Source organism: Hydra vulgaris, chromosome 12, assembly GCF_038396675.1.
Source record: "Hydra vulgaris chromosome 12, alternate assembly HydraT2T_AEP".
Classification (NCBI taxonomy): domain Eukaryota; kingdom Metazoa; phylum Cnidaria; class Hydrozoa; order Anthoathecata; family Hydridae; genus Hydra; species Hydra vulgaris.
In genome coordinates, this window is record NC_088931.1 from 49,947,968 (window position 1) to 49,970,870 (window position 22,903).

Consider the following 22,903-nt stretch of genomic DNA (forward strand, 5'->3'; position numbering starts at 1 on the left):
CGTTATCTGAAGAAAATTTTAAAACTGTTTCAGAAACAATTGTTTCTGAAATAAAAGTCTTTTATACAAAAGACTTTATAAAACGGCTATAGATCAAATATTAAGGGGTGTTGCTGCAATGCAATTTTCAAATGAAAATAAAACTGTAATATGTTTGATATATGATAAAACTTGATATATGTTTTAATATGTTTTAACAATAAAAAGTTTGAAGATATTTGCGTTTTAGATATTTGCATACACTCTCGATCACATTTTCTCATTAAAAGAGTGCTGCGACTTTTTCTCGCCATTATCTCGGTTGCAATGGCTTCCAAGGGTTTCGTCCCAAACACGCTCGAAAGGGCGCTCTTACTATTATTAAGCTCAGCATTATTATAAAGAGATTAAACCCAATAAATTAAAAAACAGAACAAATGCAATAGAAGTTTTGTGTTTTAGTTTTATTCAAATAAATTCGGCAGAACTTAGAAATGAGCTACATAAACACTTTATAACAAAATATGTTTTTTTTTAGTAAAAAGAATAATATTTTAAAGAGCCATTAGTAAAATTGATTCTTTAAAAAATTTATGTGGTACTGTTGCCTGCATTAATTTAACTACCTTTTGCTTGGACATCCAATGAAGTCATTTGTAATTAAACTTCCAACTTATGAAGATGTTTTAAAGTGTTGTTTTTATGAAAATTACAGACTCGCTTTGAGATCAAACAACAAGCCAGTTAAGTTTTTTTATGTTACAGTTAGGTTTTGTTATGTTTAGTGCCGTGCAGCAAGTTAAACCTGTGTTTAATAAAGCTTCAATACCTACTGTAACGTTTTACAGAGTCATCCAGTTAATAAATGGATACCATGACAGTTATCTTAATCTCATGAAATCCTTCAACCATGATAAATAAAAAGAAAAGTTCAAAATGAGAGTTAAACACTTAAAAAAAAAGTTATGGTTTGATGTATTGATGTGTAAGTGTAAAATAACATCAGATTGCAAATGTCAAATGGTCACCGAAATTTGTGAATGCAAATGGTCTGTTTCAACTATCTGTAAGTGTGCAAAAAAAAGTAAATACCCATCGTTGAAATAAATTTTTTATACCTTTAAAGAATGTATGGGGTTGGTAAAATTAGAAATGCTGACGTAAAAGAAACAAAAAAAAAAAAAGACAAGTCTAGGTAGTCGTTCACAACTTTAAATGCATAGCAAGGAAAAGTACAGCCACTTCAAGGACTGTATTTTGATGATAGGAAGGACAAAACTTTAGTGGTTGAAAAACTTAAATCTAAACGGTTTTGAAGACACATAAAAGAGGAACATTACTCAATATTACAAGGGGCAAGTCCCATGTACGTTGGTCATATTTCATCTCCTATTGGGTCTAATGAAAGCATTGCCAGTAACATTATTTCATATTTGAATGAAGCTAGGTTCTCATTTCAAGAACTGGGTGTAATCGGATGCGATGGCACTGTGGGATAGAAAACTGGTGTTATTCACACAATCAAAAAATATGTTAAAAGACCACTGCAACAGGGGAGTTTGCCTGTTATACTTCAACGAATTGTTATTCCGTTATTTGTTTCAAAAGTTTGACCAAGAAACAACAGGTCCAAAATCATTTAGTGGTTCGATTGGCATGCAGCTTGATAAGTGTGAAAAATTATCAGAAGTAAAATTTGTCAGTGTTGATTGTAAAATTCCAGAAACTATTTGCAAGATGTTAAGTAAAGATCAGCAGTTCTTGTTTGATATAAGTTCTGCAATTAAATTATACATTTGTTCTGAAGATTTATCAATTCGTGAACATGGAACGAAGTCACACTCAAGGTGATTAACAACTGCAATTAGAATTTTACGATTGTATTAAAATCTTGAAAATCCACGATGAACACAAAATTCTAGTTTTTTTACTTTTAAAATCATATATCAAATCATATATCAAAAAAGTAAATACTTCACAAATAGAGAAAAATTTTTACATTTAAAATGATAAAACCATCAATATTTATTTCAAGTGATAAAATCAAGTCTACTTAATTAGTCACCAACTCTTGTTAAAGAACTTATTTTGTTTCATTTCATTTGTTAGAAAATGATGAAAAGCAAATATTTCTTTAAATATTCAATTGTGACGAGAAGACAAGTTTTTGGCGGAAGAGCAAATCAAAAACCAAAAAAAAAAAAAAAAAGTTTGTTTTAATATTATCATAACAATTAATTATAATAAAGTAGAATGTTATATAGTTTATATATACATAAATATAAACTAGTAAATTAAGAGTAGATATTATTGTTACTATGTTGGTAAAATTTGTTTAAATAAAACAATTTACAGTAGTTAATATTAACTACTGTAAATCGTAAACCTCGGACTTCTTGCTTCCGAGCCAGAACTCTAACCACTGCGCCACTGCTGCTGAATTAAAAAACGGCTGTTTAATCAACAGGTAAGGTGTTTAAATTTTAATTTGCCAGTAATAGATTTTTTGACCCTAAAAGATTTTGCTGATCTGTACTATGAAATTTGAAAAATGTGAACGATAAAAAATGGTGGAAGTTATATTTAATTTCTGTCAGGCAGCTATGATTGCCTAGTTACTTCAGTAATAGTTAGCCGTATTAGAAAAAAGTGCACAAATACTTTTTGAAAGTACACACACACTTTTTATATAAATATACAAATAATGACATAACCGTTGCAGATAAAATATACAAATATTACCAATGTATAAATAAACTTTTACAAATAAAAAAGATGTTGTAAAATGTACAGGAGTCAATTTAATAAATAAGCTACATAACAGACTTGTGAAACCAGAAAATTAAAAAAAATTGATTCGAACATATATATATATATATATATATATATATATATATATATATATATATATAACATATTCAATATCATATATATATATATATATAACGATTCAAAAATTTATTGAAATAGTCATTATGAATAAATTTAGAAATAAAAAAGATTCATAACTAACACATTAAACATTAAAAAAAAAACCTTTTAATGTATTCATAATAATAATTCATAATAAATTCTAGTATACAATATAACAAATATATAAAATCTAAATATAGTTTATATTTATATAATTAATTACTTTCGTATTAGTGATAATTAAATATTTACACAATTCTGAAATATCTTTTTTTAAGGTCGTACAACCTCAGCTGTTCTTGCTGATGTTTCTTTGTTAACTGTTCAGTAACAACGCGGAATTGCGTACAAAATTTGCTGACTACTTCATTGATATCATCAGTACATTTTGCTAAAAAATTATTTAGTAAAACCTAAAAACTAATAAAAATCATGTAAGCAGTAAAACACTTAAGAACCAAAATTTTTTGAAGTGCATGCAACATTTTAAAAGTTTTGCGTTTTGCTAAATTTAAAAAAAAAAAACTAGATATAGCATAAAATGTTTTTCATTTTCAGTCGACCAAAAACCAAGGAACCAAACACGAAATAACTAATATCACTTAAAAAACGTCGGTGAATAACCAAATACATAACAAGTAATATTACAGAAAAATCATAAATGTTAACATAAAAATTCTAATCAGAAAATGATAAATAGGAAACTTACGTTTGTTATAAGTTTTATTATTTCTCCAGCATCTTATATAATCGATGCACAAACCGATAAATGCTATTATACCAATAAGAATACTAACAAAAATCAGCGATTTTTTGTATTGTGGTGAACTTTCAGTGAATAAGTTTGACAAATTGTCCTGTGAGTTTTCAGTTACAAGCACCTTATACAAATAAAAATTATATAAATCAAATATACATATATATGTATATGTGTATATAAGTATATATGTATGTATATATATATGTGTATATATATATATATGTATATATATGTGTGTATATATATGTATATATATATATTTATATATGCATATATATATATATATATATATATACATATATTTATTTATATATTTCTCCATGGATAAAATATTTCTAGAATGTGTTTGGGTTTTTTGTTGATGTTATAGTACTCCAAATACTGTTGCTTTTAGATGTAGCTACGATGTTTTAAGAATAAAAAAAAACAATATATGTAGGACTGTTTGAAATTTGCACCATGTCAATTGGATGGCGGAAATCATGCATCAAATCAATAGAAAAACCCATGGACAGAAAAAGGTACAGCAATAAAAGGTGGTAGATAAAGGTGTGACTATATATTAAGAAAGTTAAATTTAAAAAATCTGTTTTAATCTGAAATTTTTATTTAACCATTTTAATTTATTTGAAACACAATTGAAGATAACAAAAGTAAAAAAAAAAACATACTGGTAATCTAGGTTGAAGAGCTTGAGCAAACTTCATTATTGTAGCACATTTATCATTGACAAAACTTTTAAAATCTGACAGCAATGCTGTGGTTGATCCTGACAATACAATACCATATCCTGTATTAGTTGAGTCAATAAAAGCCAGTTTAAGTTGCATTTTTTCAAACAGTTTATAATAATCCAATAATGAATAAATATCTATGTACACCATCTTAACTTTATTAGCTTGCAAATCAACCATCATTGTATTAATTTCACTATAATTTCTTTCTAAACAAAAAAAAAATTATAATATTTCTATTGAATTTTATCGATAAATAAAAAAAAAGATCAAAATTAATAACCAATTTATATATGTACTTCTATGTTACTAGTCATCATAGATTATTTAATTTCAATTTTTTTTAATCGAAAATATAATTGATAAAATGTTAAAAACAAAGTTGACAAAAAAATCAATTAAATATAATACGCAAACATTTTATTCAAGATTTACCAATATAAATAAAAAACATTTTTTCAAAATGCCACATTATCAAATTGTATTCTACAATAATTTAATTTCTTGTATCTAGAGAGCATTATCACTAAAGAGCATGCTGAAATAATTTAATAGAATTTAAAGTGAAAAAGAACTCAGTGTTATCTAAAAAACTTTTATTTTTATATTACTAATACAAACAATTAATTGTGTGCTGTTGAACTTTTAATTAATATAGAAAAGTTTTATATCACTATTTTTTGGAAACTTTGAATGAATAAAAATAATAAAACAATCAGAGGTATTTGTAATAATTGAAAAAGACTTAAAAAGACTAAAAAGTCTAATGAATAAGTTGAAGAATAAGTTTCTAACGTAGCTCATAAAAAAATAAGTTTCTAACGTAGCTCATAAAAAAATTAAGTTTCTAACGTAGCTCATAAAAACTGTTGAAAAAAAATTATAAGCTGTACAAAAGAAACTTTTATTCTAGAAGAGATATTTTTTTGTCAAACATTTGTCTAAATCAGCCATCTTAATTTGACTTTTAACTTTCTAGTTTTCATTTTCTAGCTTTCCTCACTATACAGTTTTAGTTGAAAAAAGAGTATTTTAAGTCTTTCGTATCAACTTATCAGGGTATTTTAAGACCCTTCTATCAGCTTTATATTTAAATAATTTAAAAATTTCCTTTACAAACAATTTTTGCAATGGTTTAATAATAAAAATAAACAGCATAAAAGTTAACATTTCAGCACACATTTTATTTATTTATATATAACAAAACTAATTTTATTTCATATTTTGCAACAAGGTAAGCTATTTTGTATTGCATCACATTAGTAAAAAAACAATACTCAAAAATGTAAAATAATCTTTAAACAAAATAAATAAAACCTAATAAACAAGTTAACATTACCTAATTTAGCATTTCTACGAATAGCAGTTTTGTACTCAAATGAGTTTTGTAAAGCAGCAACCTGTATAATAATCAAAATTTAAAAATTATGATTAGTTTAGGAATTTACTGATTTTTATCATCCTTGTTATCACCTGATTTTTTTTTATAAGTAGCAGGGAGAAAAACGAAGATTACGAAATTAAAAAAAAAAAATCTCTAATACTTATTTATTTAGCAATTTAAAACCCTGCAACTGTTACAAAATATTCATTTTAGGAATTTACACATAAATAAAAATAACAGATTATTGTACACATAAATAAAAACATAGTTTTATCTGAAATAGCACGCTTTTATAACAGATTATTCAAAATACTGTTTTATCGGAGATAACATGCTTTAATAACAAATTATTTCACTCATATATAAAATAATAGTTTTATCTGAAATATTATGCTTTAATAACAGATTACTGTACACATAAATAAAAATATAGTTTTATCTGAAATAACATGGTTTAACAACAAATTATAGCAGCTAAATAAAAGTATGCTTTAAAATTAATTATTTTCAAAATATTTAAAGTAAAAACATTTAAATTTTAATAATCAATAATAACAAAAAATTTAAAAATAAATATACCTCTGTGTCATACATAATAAAATCAGGAGGTAATGTTATAGAAGTAATATTAGTAACAATAAATCCAATTATAATACTGTTTAATGTCAACCCAATAATAAACCAGATAATTGAAATCAATTTTGCAATAAAAGATCGAGGAGTCAAATCTCCATACCTATTTAAAAAAGCAGTTTATCATATATTTCTTACCTACTTATTTTTTACTCTTTTTCAACTAAGTAAATCTTTGTTCAATAATTAAAGAAGCGATTACTTCTAGAAAAAAATCTACTTATTATTTAAAAGGTCAATACTGAAATCTGCAACTAATGTCAGTATTAGGCTTGTAACAACCTATTATCCAAAAATATCATATATCCTATCATCTGAAGATATTAAAATGATTTAAAACATCATTTAATATTGCACAATTGAGCTCCCACTAATCCCACTCCCACGCATTAAACTCTGAGACCAAATGTCTCAGAGTTTAATGTAAAATATCTCAGAATTTAATCCCAAAAATATAAAACTGTAACAACATGGATTTAGTCAACTATTATGTTAAATCCTTCTGGTAAGCATGATAGCAGCATGCATCCCTCCCAAAATTATTGTTATTAAGTACACTAATCGTGAAATAAAGCAGTCATTTAAACTTTTTTAACAACTGTGTTGGTTTTTTTTGGGGATTTTTTTGGGATTCATAACCAGAAAAAGTGAATTAAAAAGGGTAAGCACCTTAATTGTATTAAATAAACACAAACATAATGCTTTGTTTTCAATAGCTGTTTCCATAACTGATGTGCATTATCTATCTTTTGCAACTAATGATAAACTTACATGAAACATACCGATTCTGTTAAAATGTAAACTGTTAACTAACTTCTCTTAATTTTTATTTGAATTTAAGTAAGTTTTCAAAAACTTTTTCGTTAAAGCATTCGTTAAATAATATTCTACACTGTAGGCTTGTAGAGTTATAATAATATTTTTATTAGGCTGTAGACCCTACAGCCTACTAAACATATTTAATAAGTTTGCTCAGTCTACTAAACATATGTAATAAGGTTGCTTTTAATCATAATTAAGACATGCTATCGGAAAAATCTGCCCACCTTTTGCAGTGTGGTAAAGCTAGTTAACGGTCGTTTTTTGAAATTATTTTTTTGTGTGTGGTAGTGTTTGTATAATAGAACATTTTGGCAGAAAAAAATAATTAAAAATATTATTTAGTTTCAAAATGTCAACCGAGCAAACTAAACAAAGATTTTTGATTGTGGACAAACACTTAAAAAATCCAACTTTATCGAATAGAAAGTTGGCGAAATCATTAAAAATATCAAGAAGAACTGTAGATACTGTTCTTAAACGGTTTACAGAACAGAAAACTATTCAGAGAAAACAAGGAAGTGGTTGAAAAAAACGCACAGCAAATCCAAGCTCTCGAACGGTTGGAGACTTCTTTGGAAGAACATCCTGATTGGTGGGATAGGTATCGAACAAAAAAACTGAAGGTTTCCAATTTTTTGTAAACAAATGGCGACAGAGACTTGGATATCAAAGTTTTAAAGTAGTTAAAATGCCAAATCGAAACGATAAACAAAATTCAACCGCAAAGAATCGAGTTCGAAAGTTGTATGACAACTTGTTAACAAAACATAATGGATGCATTTTGATGGATGGCGAAACTTGTGTTAAAATGGATTTTAAACAAATTCCAGTGCTACTATGCTTCTAAAATAAGAGGAAATGTGAGTGATAAATACAAGTATGTAATGACTGATAAATTTTCAAAAAAATTAATGATTTGGCAGGCACTTTGCTCTTGCGGCAAAAAATCACCAATTCATGTTTGTTTGGGCACAATGAAATCGTCGGAATACATGAAATGTTGTCTTTCTCGTATAGAACGACTAATTAAAGCTCATAGAAGTACTTCAGTATTGTTTTGGCCTGATTTAGCCACAATACATTACTCAAAGGATGCTCAAAAGTTTTACGATGATAATGGAGTGATGTTGGTTCTGAAAAAGATGAATCCTCCAAACTGCCCCGAATTACATCCTATTGAAAAATGTTGGGCCATCATAAAAAAGAAATTGAAATTAAGTGGAAAAACAGTAAAATCAGCTACAGATTTGAAGAAAAAATAGGATTACGCTGCTAAAACTTACAAAAATTACTCTGTCCAGAAACTTATGGGAGGCATCAAAAAGAAAGTCAGAATTTTCTGTAAAACCTAATTTTTTTTTGTTTTTTCCCTATTAATATGTAATCTTTACAGTCTTAATTTTTCAGAAATATATTGATTTAAATACATTTAAGCTTTCTTACACCCTTTTTTGATCAAGAAAGGTGGGCAGATTTTTCCGATAGCATGCCTTATAACTCTAGGTTAAAAAAATTTATTTAGTTTAAATTTAATATTTTTTAACAAGCCTCTAAAGATTCTTAGAAATAAATAATTAAAGTAATTCTTTTTTATGAATTATTTGAAGATAAACAATAAATTATGAAAAACAGACAAGCATACCCAATTGTTGTCATAGTAACAAATGAAAACCAAAAACCAATTATAGGTCCTTTCCAAGCATTTCCAATAATAAATTGTTCTGGATTAATAAACTGATCCTTAAAAAGGAATTCGTAACATTAAAACACAATAAGAAATAAAATGAGTCAAAAAAAAAATTTAATATTTAAATAGATGCAATAATATGTAATAAAAATGTTTTCTTAAAAAAAAGTCAAAATCAGAAATAAAATTTGTCATTGGAAACATGTTTTAAAGAAAAACTCTTTTTTTCTATTTGTTAATATTTTTCCTTTGTTTTAAATATACCTATAATTAAGGGTGCGGTCTAATTTTTGTTAACTTAGGAATTACTGGGAAAACAAAGGAGACAATAAAAAAAAGCTAGAAAATGAGAAAGCTGTAAAAAACGCAATTCAAGAAAACAACTCAAATGCGCAAAAATTTAAGTTGTAAACTAAAATATGAAAAGGTTGTCCTGTTTTAAAGTAAAATAACTGTGAAAAATTGTTACAGTATCTGCTTCCCAACACAGCGATATTGTTTAACAAGATTCATGTTACAGAGTTGCTATGAGAGTGATATGTCATATTATGTTGTAAATGGAAATAAAATTGCAAACAAAACAAACAACAACAACAACAAAAAAAAATAAGTAGCCTCCTCATAATGAGCAACATAACCATCCTGACCAAATAATAACCATAATAACCAGCCTCATGGTTATTATGTTTATTTAGTTAGAGACTAAAAATAATAGACCAAAGATAAGATATTGAAATAATTTAAAGAATTAGTATAACTGTCGCAACAATAAAAAACTGCTGATATCTTTAAAATTTCTACAATATATAGAAAAAAGTAAAAATTAGAAATAGTTATAGTATAAACACATTCTTACAGTAAACCAAACTAATATTCCAAAGAGTGAAGCAATCAAACAGGTAATCAACAAAAATGACCATACACTGAGGACATTTAAAATCATTTTCAAAAAAATGACATCACCATTACTTTCATCACGTTGCACAGCTGCAATTCCTGGTGATTGTATTAAAAGCATAAAGGAGGTGTTTGTTGCAACTTCATAACCATTTCTTCCATATATTGGAAAACTTATATCAATATCATTGCTAATGGATAATTTTAAATCAAACTCTGAATTTTTAACGGGATTACCTCCGAACTTTGTTCTGTCAAAGTAAAGTTTAGAAAGTTTACTTGAGTAGCCATTACAAATACCACATGACTGAACAACCATGTCTTGAAGTAAATCCACAATATCACCAGAAGGCTTATTTGCATCAAGGAATACAAATGGATCCTTGATAAAAGAGTTAGCAAATAAAACTTCTTTGCATTTGCATGTTCCTATGAAAATAAATAAACAATTTAGTTATTTGAAAATGCTTAACAAAGAACATTTAGCTATAAAACTTTTTGTTAAAAATCACTACAGTAAATAATTTGAAGAAAATATTTTTATAATTTTTTTCAATGTATTTATTACCTTTGAAATAATATTCTAATAGAAGGGCATCTACAAGTGTTAATCATTTGATGAATCTCTTGACAGATACAGTGAGCAAAAAAATAAATGGCACAAGCCCATTTTTTAAAATTAGAACTTTTTAACTTAATTGTTTACTACTTTTTAAAAACTGTAAAAAATATAACTGTACATCAAGGAGTGCTACTATTATTAATAATTTTATATATATTTGTCCATGATTTTACCAAAGGATTATTGCTTTAAAAAACATTAAAAGCACGCAGGCGTTTTTTTCCACAAAACATTTCAAAAATTTTATTCAAAATTTTTTTAAATGGTTGGAAATGTGGAAAAAAAGTAAAATTTTTGGCAAGTTTATGCATAAAACTATTACTACATATGTAAGACATGAGATATATAGGGTATTGATTAATTAATACATAATATACTGATTAATTAAATAAAAGTGATTAATTAAATAAAATTCATAGCAAAATGCATGTTGTAAAACAAGATTAGGCAATTTCTCAACAAAATTTGGTTGTGGATTTGGTAATAATGGTAAGGCCTACAAAGAAGTTATTAGGCAGATTGGAATTCCTTTTCAAACAGTCGGTAACATTATATAAAACCTAATTAGAATAAAAATACAACTGATATTGCAGGAATAGGTCATCAAAGAAAAAACATCTGCTGCCATTGATAAAAACATTATTGATTAAAACAGATTTGAAGCTGCTTCAAAGTTTGCAGAAAAAGTTCAAAACGGCTACAAAATCATATTCAAACTAACCAAAATAGAACTTGAGAGCAAGGATTTTATGGTACAGTATGTCACAAAAACACCTTTTTTTAATTATCAACATCTTCATTTCCAACAAGGCTGCAAGCAACCAATATTAGAGTTGGAAGTTACTGAAAGAGAAAAGATGAAGCTTAGAGAGCACGATAACGATTAACAGACAACTTAAAAGATTGCAAATTATATGAATCAGGAAAGCAAGATGAATGAAGCAAATTCCAAAAGACTGATGTTCGAGGAAAAAAACTAGGCAAATAAGAATTTTTGGAGCACTTAAGAACAATCACAGTAAAAGGATAAGACATAATTGAATGAGCACTAACAAGAGAATGAATTTTAGTAGATGGCACAAGAGACGCTAGCTCTTTAGAGCAGTGCCCATTATAGTATTAGTAGAAAAGAGAAAGAGAAGCAACATAACAACAATGTGATAATGGTTAGAGGTTGGCTGCAAGAGCAGGTCCAACTATGTTTACAATGCCTTTTTGCACCTTGTCTAAAAGAGAAAGAGCATTATTGGAAGATCCACCCCAGATATGGTAACATTATTCTATACAAGAAGGGATTTGAGATTTATAGAGATAAAGAATAGAACCTTGAGTAAGAAAGTGGCAAGCACGATAAAAAGATGGAAACTTAGCAGATGCTAATTTTGTAATCAATTTGATACACAGTTTCCAAGAAAGATCAGAAGTAAGTGTTAATCCGAGAAGATGAAGGGTAGATGATTCATCGAGCACATTACTGTTCAATATAATGGGAAGATCTAGGTTGTTGTGATAGTGATTAGCTGTTTTATCTGAGTTAAAGTTCACAAGCAACTGGGAGCTTCATGCTGTAGCAGAAGTGAGATCCTTATTAGACTCAAATGCCCACTCTAAGCAGGGTTGTCATTTGAGCCTAAGAAGCCAACACTCCGAGAGTAATTGACCCAGCTCCAACATCAATGATATTGATGAGAAGTTCTTAGTAAACAATTCAGCTTTGTCTTTAGGTGAATTAACAAAATCTGAACCATACAAGAAAGGTGGAATATCAGATTTTTCCTTATTATAGATACTGTTAAAGATTCTTCAGAAGTCACGAAAGCTTAATTTTTGAGATGAAATACGAGATTTGGTGACCTGAAAATAGTGGGCTTCGGCATGAGACAAAAACCTTTACAATGGTTTCTAGCAGTAGTAAACAGATATCAATTTTCTGGAGAATTGTTGTGCTGATAGATATGAAAGTATGGTTTACAATCGGAAATTGCAGCAGCACAATGAGAGAAAAACCATGGAGAAGAGTAAGGCTTGAATCATGAAAAGGGAATAAAGGATTCAATGCCAGCCTGAATCCAAGAAATTACATGAGAAGACCATTTGTCAGCAGGAAAACAAAAGATTTCTACCCAAAGGCCATCACGAAGAAAATCACGGAAAGAGTCCCAGTCAGCTTTAATGTAGTTGTAAAAGGGGGATAATAGTTTTATCAGAAAGATCAAAAACAAGATGAGTAGAGAAGGTAAATGATTCGGATTGTCTAGAAAGTGAGTTCGAAAGTTGACTATTTGTGTTAAAGATTGTGAAATGACACTTGAGTCAAGCCATTTAGTTTGATGAACATTAAAGTATAAAGAGAAAGAGCTTGGTCAATTTGATCAGAAACAACATTTAAAAGAGTGCAGTTTTGAAATGAAGGAGAGCAATATAGAACAAAGAGAAAGGCAATCGAGTGAAGTCGTACTAAATGAAAGCACATAAAAGAATAGTCTATGTATCCAAACCTTTCCCAACATATGGGTGAATTCTTACGAAAGTTGATGCCCAGGCCATGCATGTGACCATTTAGTCACATGCTTGGCCTATTTATTTGAAGTCTTTACAAATTAAAGAAAGATAACCACTGACACAAGATCACTAGATGAGACAAAGTGATGTAAAAGCATGGGAGAAAATAACTCCAGAAGAAAGGAAATCTCTGGTAGAATCGGTGCCTCAACGCCTTCAAGGAGATATTAAAATGTAATTTTTTGTTTTGATATAATGCTATTTTCAAATAATTGATAATTTTTTCCTTTGAAAATAAAAACTAAAATTTTTAAAACATTTTATACAAATTAAAGAAAAATACTTTTGCTATTTATTTTTATACCTACAGTAGTTTTCAGTATATAGACATATTTTATTACAATGTAAAATTACAGTAAAAATAAATCAAAAAAAAAAAAAAAAAGTCAATATTCATATAAATCAACAAAAATAGAGATTAAAAATAATAAAGTTAAAAATATATTTCACAACACAAAATAATTGAATGCGTTGAGTTAAAATAAATTTTATTAATTAAAATGTTTTTTTTAAATTTTAAAATAAATTTTATATGATATTTTATTTTTGAAAACGTGATTTCAATACATATATTTATTTTAAGGTTTCAATATAAAATTTAATATAAAAGATGAAATAAAAAATAAAAGAGAAGAAATGCATAATATAAGTTATCTATATAAGTTATTATGTTGCAAATAATAATTTTTTTTATACTAAAATTATATTAAAATTTATATTACTGCTATAAATTATTTGATATCATATTTAGGGATGTTCTGGCAAACAAAAGCCCAGGATTTTGTTTGCCGGATCATTGGCTTTGGGAAGTTATTTTTCAGTCATTAAAACCACCAAAGCTTGGTTTCCATTAAATGTAAAATTATTGTAAAACAGTTAGCCAATTTTGCTGCAGAGCATCAATTTTGGAATGAACTGTTTCTATTTTCACAACAATTGTTTTACAACATAAATTTTTTTATACAACTGACATTAAGTTGCATAGCTTACACTAGTTTCCATAATAAAACAAATTTGTTGAGGAACTATTGTACAACATACAACTATTAGAAACATTAAGTTTAAGTAACTACTATATTATTTACTAAATTTAAATATTGCTTTTGGCTTGATAGCTTAAAGAGATTAAATGCAATATTTATTTGTCAGCGTAGAAAATAAAGGGGGTCAATGGTCAATGACTGTTTGAAATAAAAAATTGCTAGTGGGACCTCAAAAAATGAATCCCTGTCAAGGTTGTCAATCCCTGTCAGTCAAGATTGACCAGCTAAAAAAAAAACAACATAAAACATGGAAAATAAGGTTTTATGAAACATAATGCAGTTATCAAATATGTGTTACTAAATATTATGTGATAATAAGGAAACTGAGATTTTATAAAGTAAAAAAATAAATTTTATAAAAAATATGGTTTTAAAATAACCAGAATGTATTTTGAAAAAACATAAAATTTAAAAATGCTGAGTATGTATTATTTGTTAAAGAATAATAATAGAGTTAGATACACAAGATAGCAAACTTTAGTTGCATAAATATAAAAGTTTCGGCTTCAGCTGAAGCTTTGGCTTCAAAATAGTGAATTTGGCTACGGCAAATTCTTGGTATACATACCTAATCATAATAACTTTTTTTATACTTAACTTACATTAAAACTTATATTACTGTTATGAATTATTTGATCATAACAATTTGTTGCAAATAAATTTATAATAAAATAAATCAGTAAAATGCATAATAAAAAAAACCTTACTAGCTTGGTACTCATAGGCAGGACTGCTACCAGCAGAAGTAAAACCAGCAATACTAAAATTGTATATAGCATAGTTTAAAAGATTTGTTTGCTTATGATAACGTGTGAATGGATCAAATACTATTGTATATTTTATTCTTTCTCCAAAAATTTCCTCTCCAGATCTATAACTCATGTAGTAGGTAAGACGATAACCAAGCAAAATTCCATTAACTTTCTCAGCTGGGATCGAATCCCACAAAATGGACCACCAATCAGATGATTGCATGTCATTTACCTGAATATTTGGAACTGGAACAGATGGAGCTGAATCAAGACAATTTAATATTTAATGTCCTAATTTCTTATTATTTTTTTTACTTATTATATGTTTTTATAAATAATATCTTACCATCTTCTAAAGTTTTGCACATAGAGTAAATTGATGGACCAGCACCAAATAAGTTATAACCGTAAACATCCACATAATACAGAGTAAACGGTTTTAATGCTTTTAAGATGAATGCATTAAAACCATATTGTGCATCCACCTCTTTTAATGGATCACTTGACAAATAAACTCTGTATCTAATTTTGTACCCAAGTATTTTACCATTCCTATATTGCTCTAAAGTATCTATCCATTCAACATATATCTCAGTTGAACTCAACGCCTTCGTTAAAACATTTGCAGGGGGCCTTTCAGGGCCTTGAAGAAACAAAAAAAAAAACATGTAAAAAAAAAAGCAATACAAGAGTAAAAAAAAACTTCAAATTAAACAAACATTCTGTAAATAATAATTATAAAAAATTAATTAGTAAAAAATGAGCCATTTTCTTAATCAACCAAATAAAATTTTTTATTCATTTTGAACTTGACTTATAAAATTGCTTGATATATTAATAAAATATTTTTTTTTTTAAATAATAATATTCTTTTTTAAGATAATAGTAGATTTGATAATATGAAAAAAGAAAAATATAAAAGATGATATGATTTAAAAAAATAAAAATAACAATATTATTTAAGGTTGGGTTAGTAAAATTGACACTTTTTATTTCTTATAATTGTATTAGTAATTAATGTATTAGTATTTCAGTTGAAATATACATATATTTTTTAAAATTTCTTTTTTCAAGATGGCAACAAAACAGTAACAAGTGCATCAAGTAGAAAACTCTAACTTGCTTCTCAAATTCAATGTAAAAAATAAGTATTTGACACCTTATACAATAAATAGAAATCCTGGAGGTGGCAATAATATGAACATTAACAAAAAACTGAAAGCTAATGTTAGGGCAAATTTTTCCATTTCTGAGAGATTTGGCACTAACATGCAAAACTAGTAGACAAAAGATCCAGACTATTAAAAAAAAAACAATCAAAAGAATGAAATCCTTCAAAAAACTTAGTGGCAAGAAGTTGTGCAGGAAAATTATACAAAATAGTGTGTAGAAAGAAGGTGTAATTATGGATAATTAAACTTATGTGATACTAAATTTCAAAACCATACAAGACATCATTTTTATATTTGAGTCAGCAGAAAAAAAGTAACAGCTAAATTTAAAACAATAAAGCTAAAGAAATTTCCAAAAATTATGGTTTGGCAAGTAATATGTCAATGTGGATTGAAAACACAAAGTTTTGTCACTAACTTTACTATAAATAGTGAAAATTACTAAAAAGAGTACCTTGAAATGCACTTAATGAACTGTGGAATGACCATGATGGTAATGCAATATTTTGCCCTAACCTAGTATTAAAGTCAAGTTAAGTAAAAAGATTAGGGAAGCAAAATCAAATACTGACTTAGGAAGAAGTGAGATAAACCACCACTAGGTATTTATTTCACCTGCTTAAAATCTCATGGCTCCCATCAAGAAAAAATTAGAAAAGTTTCTCATACTAAAGAAATTAGTTTATTTCTTTATTAAGAGTTAAGAAACAAACATTAATAATCAAGAAAAGGGTTAAAAGAGGAAAAAAAAAGAAAAACTATAAATTGATACGAGTCAGGAAAACATAATTATAAGAGAAAAAAAAAAAGAGTAATACTTTTTAAAGCATTAATAAACAGATAAAAGGATGCATCTTTGCTTTGGATATCTTGACTGAAGCAGATGATTTGTAGAAAATAGAAAACAATACAGCCTTAAAATGATGAGATAGAGGCTCAGTCGTTAAACCTAGCGCAAGTCCAACTAAATTTATAGTAGAAATTTGGACCTTGAAAACAACAGTAATCAATACAGTGAAAAATAAGAAATTTATAGTCAAGAATGGAATTGAGAGTAAAGAATTAATGAACACAATAAGAGAAAAAACCTTAACAGATGCTAATGTATTTTCTTATATTTTAACTATAAATTGGAAGATGTAAAGTATAGGACTCAGTAAGAGTGTTGTCATTCATCAATATAGGAATATTGATTAATGGCAACACTCTTACTGACCAGTATTCTAATAATTGTTAGCCATAAATAAATGTGTTTTGTTTAGGTTAAAACTCACCACAACAAGCTCTAAGCTGTCACAAAAGAGAGATCAGATCCATCTAATACATGATAGAATATCAATGCAAGATACCTTTCTTGTTGTTCTACAGTTGACTTAATTGTTACAACAATTAAGTCAACTGTAGAACAACAAAATAAAAATGTATATTAAGTGTCAAGGAGTAAGTTGTTAGAAACAAAATGAGAAATTAAAAAATTTTAATTAAAGACTCAAAGTCCTTGCTAAAAATAGAGAGAAGACCGCTTTAAAATATAGAAATCACAGATGCTAATTTCCAGCAGGCAGGAAGATAGGATTTCATTAATTTCCAGCAGGCAGGAAGATAAGATTCAATTAATTTCCAGCAGGCAGGAAGATAAGATTCAATTAATTTCCTGATACATATTTAAAAATTCAAGAGACTTTTTCTAATGCTTAAAGCAAGGTACTGTTACATTTCATGTTATATTTCATATGTTATATTTCATATCAAAGTCTATATAAGTCTGTGTAATCTGTGCTTATATGCTGTTTGCAATTATAAACAATCTAATTATAAAATCGAATTATTATTTCTGTTTATTTATAATCTTAATATAATTGTTAAAGTTAATGTTTAGCGCTTAACCTCGTTTCGCTTTTGTTTTTAAAGTAGTTTTAATTTATTATATAAATTAGTTACTAGGCTTTTCTGAACTTGAAAGAGCGCGTTCTCAAAATGCACGAGGTCATTGGCGATCGATCTCTCAAGCGAGTTAAAACTTTTTACCTTTTGGAACTTAATTACTATTTATTAGTTTAAAAATATTACATAAAGAATCATATTAAGATAAATAATTATTGTTAAGATCATATTATAATTGAAGTAAGTATAGAAAAAAGTTTAGCAATTTATATATAACATTTTTATTAGATATAAAGTAGAAAGGATCACTCTTTTTCATTTTTTAAATCGTTTACATTATGTTTTATTTTTTTATTTAGCTTTAATTTTTTTTTAGCAGTTTTATTTTTATTGAGCTTATATTTTATTTTTTTGAAGGAAAATAGGTGTATGAATGAGGCCTAATAATTTTTTGTGCAACAAAAAAGATATACTAATGCTATTTCCATAAAATTGGTTATTACTACTTTGAAATTTCTGTGATGCTGTTAACTATTTTTGTTCTTTTTTCGAAAATTTAAAAAAATAAATTAAAATTTTGTGCCAACACTGACATGACAAGTCACATGCTATTGTAAGTAAAGGTTATATTTTGTTATGAGGATTACAGTTCTTATAAAAAAAAAAAAAAAATGAAGGTAAAGAGTATTGTTTGCATATATATATTTTGTTTACTTTGAATCTTTTTAAATTTTCTTGTGTCATTTTTTAAAATTTTTGTTTGCACATGTTTATTGTTTGCATATACGCTTTTTTGATAAATATGTGTATGTGGTAATATGTGCTTTATAGTTGTTTTATCAATGTGTTTTTATAATAATATAAAGTGTTTTTTTCTTGTTTGTGTATGTGTTAATATGTGTTATAAAACTGTTTTATAAATGTGTTTAAATATGTATAAAAAGTTAAATATATATTGTGTTTATAGTTGGTACATATGTTTATATTATGTTGTTTCCATGTTTTCAAAGTGTTGTGACTTGGTAAACGTGTAGAGCAAGATTTGTCAACCTTGCCAGCCAAGTGATGTACTTATAGCAGAGAGTTACACACCAGTGTTTAGTGTCAAACTGTTACTGCTTTAGGTCTAGGTGTTTTCAACCCTTTATTATTAATTATTCTGAAAAATTTTTCTCCTCCGAGCGTACATACTTTATGGATAATCCCTTATTTATGTTCTGTTATATATGAATGTTATGTTAATATGCATATTATATTAACTTATGGTGTGTGCTATTGATGTGTGTTGTTGTTGTGATGTTGTTTTTTTGTTATCTTTTGAGTTGATAGACATTTGGCTTACCTTCACACTGGTGTCTATTATTAAAAATGATAAGTAGGTAACTTTATTATTAAAAATAGCTTTTAATCATACACTAAAAGCCAAGACAAATTATTTTGCCATATATACAATTTGTTTTATCTCAATTTGATTTTTTGTCTTAAGTGCTGTTTACTACATGATTTTGCTATAAATATTTTGGAATCATGATGTTCCAGCATAAATTATTTTGTAAAAGCTAACATGAAATAATAATATTTAACAACTACTACTCTGGTGAATCACAACAGGTTTTCTTTATAAGGTACTTGGATTTTCATTTTTTGTATGTAATATTTTTCTTATTTATTTACTTATTCGTTACATTTTTTATTTTAGATTTATCAGATGATGTATTTATGTGGTATAGAAGAACAAAATATTGTAAAGTTTTGTGAATTTTTTAAAAACATTTACTAATAATGTTTTTAAAGAAATATTATTGAAGTTTGCAAAAAAGGGTTTGCAACATCTTTTTTTTTAAATTTTTCTGTGTTAGCAGTATGTTCATCATTAGAATTGCAGGTTTTTAATAATTTTTTTTATTGTTATTGGCTCAATTTTTTTTCAAACATCTCCTAGCTGATGTATATTTTTTTAAAGTCATAACATTATCATATAATTTATTTTAAATGACAGTTTGTTATATATAAAAATTATTTGTGTGTGCTATTTAGAGTAGAAAAAAAATTATATAGGAAAGATCACAATCTTCAAGATTCGTTTAAGATTTTTTGTTACTACTTTCAATTAAAAGTGAAGTTTAAATGGATAATATTAGGCTAGAAGCAGATGTTAGTTTAGAAAATGGAAATGTTAATAGGCAAGATAATCGTCGCCTATTAACATTTCTAACATTATTAACAGGCTTAGGCAAGATGTAATTAATAATCAACAAAATGCTAGAAACGCTGTTCGGCAAGCAGCAAATAATTCAAACCCAAATGAGGAGAGCTTGGTTAGGCGAGTTGAAAATAATCGTTGCGGAAATGAAAGAGATAGACTTATGCGAGATGAAATTAATAACCGACAAAATGCTAGAAATGCTGCTAGATACGAAAGAAAGCATTGCATAGCAAAAAGTAATACTATTCCAGATTATAACTATTTAGGAGAAATGAATTATAATTGTCAGCATTGTGGTGCTTAAAAAATTTCCTGATGAAACACATTTTTTATGTTGCCATAATGGAACGGTAGTTTTGTCGCAACCTTCACCATTTCCACAAGTTTTACAAGATTTATTTAAAGGAAACTATGCAGATGGAAATGCCAATCTGAATTTTTTAAAATATATTAGAAATTATAATGTCTGTCTTTCTTTTGCTTAATTGAAAGCTAATGTAGTTCAACCCATGAATCATGGGCCGCCATATTTTAGAAGACGTGGTCAAGTTTTTCATTGTTTAGGTAGGACAAACCAAGATGTTCCGCCGACATATTGTCAACTATACATCTATGATCCACTTGCAGCAGTAAATTTTAGAATGCAACAACGTGGTAATGATCTTTGCTTAAACGATTTAATGTTTCCATTGGAAACTATTATTAGTGAAGAGAACTCATTTGCATTTAAAAACATGGCTGAAGTGGAAGATGAAGAAATTCATCAAGCAGCTATAGAAGGTCACTCAGTGTCAGGACAAGATAGACGCTGCTATAATCTTCCTTCACATAATGAAGTTGCAGTTGTATTTGTTGGTGAAGATGGTGCACCACCTGCATCCAGGGAAGTTGTTATTTACTCAAGAGGTCATCTTCTTAAAACTATATCAAGTATGTCTGTCAACTTAGATCCTATGGTTTATCCTCTTTTTTTTCCAAGGGGTGATGCTGGTTGGCATAATCAATTGGTTCACAACCCTGAACGTGCTACATGGGTTAGAAATCATGTTACATTATCTCAGTATTACAATTATAAACTTTCAGTTAGACAATTTTTTTCTTCACTCTTTTATGGCAAAAAAACTGTTTCAGCAATATGCTGTTGATGCTTATGTTAAAATTGAAAACCAGCGCCTTGCTTTTATCAGAAATAAACAAAACAAACTGAGAAGCAAGCAGTATGATGCCTTACACGAACATGTAAACAACCTTGGAAATAATCATAATGTTAGACCAGGGTCTGTTGTAGTTTTGCTATCAACTTATGTAGGAAGGCTTAGAGCATTAAAAAAAAAACTTTAAAGATGCTATGGCTATAATTAAAAAGTATGGTAAACCAGATCTTTTTATTACTTTCACTTGCAACCCAAAATGGTGTGAGATAACTGAAAATTTATATCTAGGTTAGACAGCAAATGATAGACCTGACTTGGTTGCTTGAGTATTTAAACTCAAATTAAATAACCTTCTCAATGACATTTTTAAGGGAAAGTTGTAACATGTTCAGGTTATTGAATTTCAAAAGTTTGGTTTGCCACATGTTCATGTTTTACTTCACTTTGCAAATGATGAAAGTTTAAAACAGCACACGATATCATTAATTTAATATCTGCAGAAATTCCAGATCCAATTGTTAATTGTGATCTTTATGACGTTGTTAAAACTTACATGATTCTTGGTCCATGTGGCATACTGAATCTAAATTCTCCCTGCATGAAAGATGGGGTGTGCAGCAAAAACCAAAAGAATTTAATGCTAACATAGTAGCAGTTCATAATGGTTATCCACGCTATAGACGTCGTGATAATGGTTTAGTTATCAATATTAAAGGTAAGAATGTAGATAACCGCTTGGTGGTACATTACAATCTATGGTTATTAAAGGAATATCAAGCTCACATTAATGTTGAAGCTTGCATGTCTGTTAAGGCTGTTAAATATTTGTACAAATACATATACAAGGGTTACGACTGTGCCAATATTTTAATAAATGAACAAATTAATCATGATGAAGTAAACACTTTTTTAGATTGTTGTTATGTTAGTGCACCTGAAAAATTGTGGCAAATTTTCGAGTATCCAAAAAGTCATGTCACACACTACTATGCACCCTCAAGTTCATCTACCTGAAAATCAATTAGTGTTTTTTAGAGAAGGAATAGAACAAATGGCTTTAGATCGTGCAGCTCAAGGTGATACACACCTAATAGCATGGTTTAAGTTAAATACTGAAAATAAAAGAGCACATTGCTATTCGTATGTAGACATTCCTTAATACTTTATATTTGATGATAAACATTGTAAATGGAAGGTTAGACAAAGGGGTGGTAATAAGGTGATAGTAAGAATGGTAAAGATGGTAATAAAGTTAATCCAAGAATTATTTTTTCTAAGACTGTTACTTTTGCAGGTAAAAGGAGCAACATCTTGGGAAGATGTGCGTACTGTTAATGGTATTATTCTAGAAACGTTTCGTGAAGCATGTGTTTTAAAAGGTTTGTTGCAAGACAACACTGAATGGCATACTCTTTCTGAGGTGGTTTTAACGCATATGCCAAAGCAAATTATACAGTTGTTTTCAATAATTTTGACCTTTGTGAACCTGACAATCCCCTACATCTCTGGGATACATACAAAGCTTTTATGATGGAAGACTTCATTCACTGCTCATTCCCACTTCTAATAGCTGAACAAGCTACTCTTCGTCAAATTAAAAAGATCATTAATCAAAGTGGTAAAACACTGGCGGATTATTGCCTATCTTTAATCTGCCTGTTATTGATGGGTTCAAAGGCTTAAACCTAGAAAATTTTGA

At 27.7% G+C, this 22,903-nt stretch overlaps 1 protein-coding gene across 1 annotated transcript in view; it reads right to left on the minus strand.

The window, feature by feature from the left end:
* Nucleotides 1-3,033: 3,033 nt before the first annotated feature.
* LOC100199700 (uncharacterized) overlaps nucleotides 3,034-22,903 on the minus strand; it is a 202,000-nt gene continuing 182,130 nt past the window's right edge. Inside the window, exons 36-44 of the mRNA XM_065813582.1 lie at nucleotides 15,135-15,431; nucleotides 14,744-15,049; nucleotides 9,769-10,238; nucleotides 8,868-8,965; nucleotides 6,350-6,506; nucleotides 5,726-5,786; nucleotides 4,324-4,595; nucleotides 3,602-3,773; nucleotides 3,034-3,283 (exon numbers count right to left, since the gene is read on the minus strand). Coding sequence (XP_065669654.1) covers nucleotides 3,141-3,283; nucleotides 3,602-3,773; nucleotides 4,324-4,595; nucleotides 5,726-5,786; nucleotides 6,350-6,506; nucleotides 8,868-8,965; nucleotides 9,769-10,238; nucleotides 14,744-15,049; nucleotides 15,135-15,431 — 1,976 coding nt within the window. The 3' untranslated portion in view covers nucleotides 3,034-3,140. The remainder of the gene's footprint in view (nucleotides 3,284-3,601; nucleotides 3,774-4,323; nucleotides 4,596-5,725; nucleotides 5,787-6,349; nucleotides 6,507-8,867; nucleotides 8,966-9,768; nucleotides 10,239-14,743; nucleotides 15,050-15,134; nucleotides 15,432-22,903) is intronic.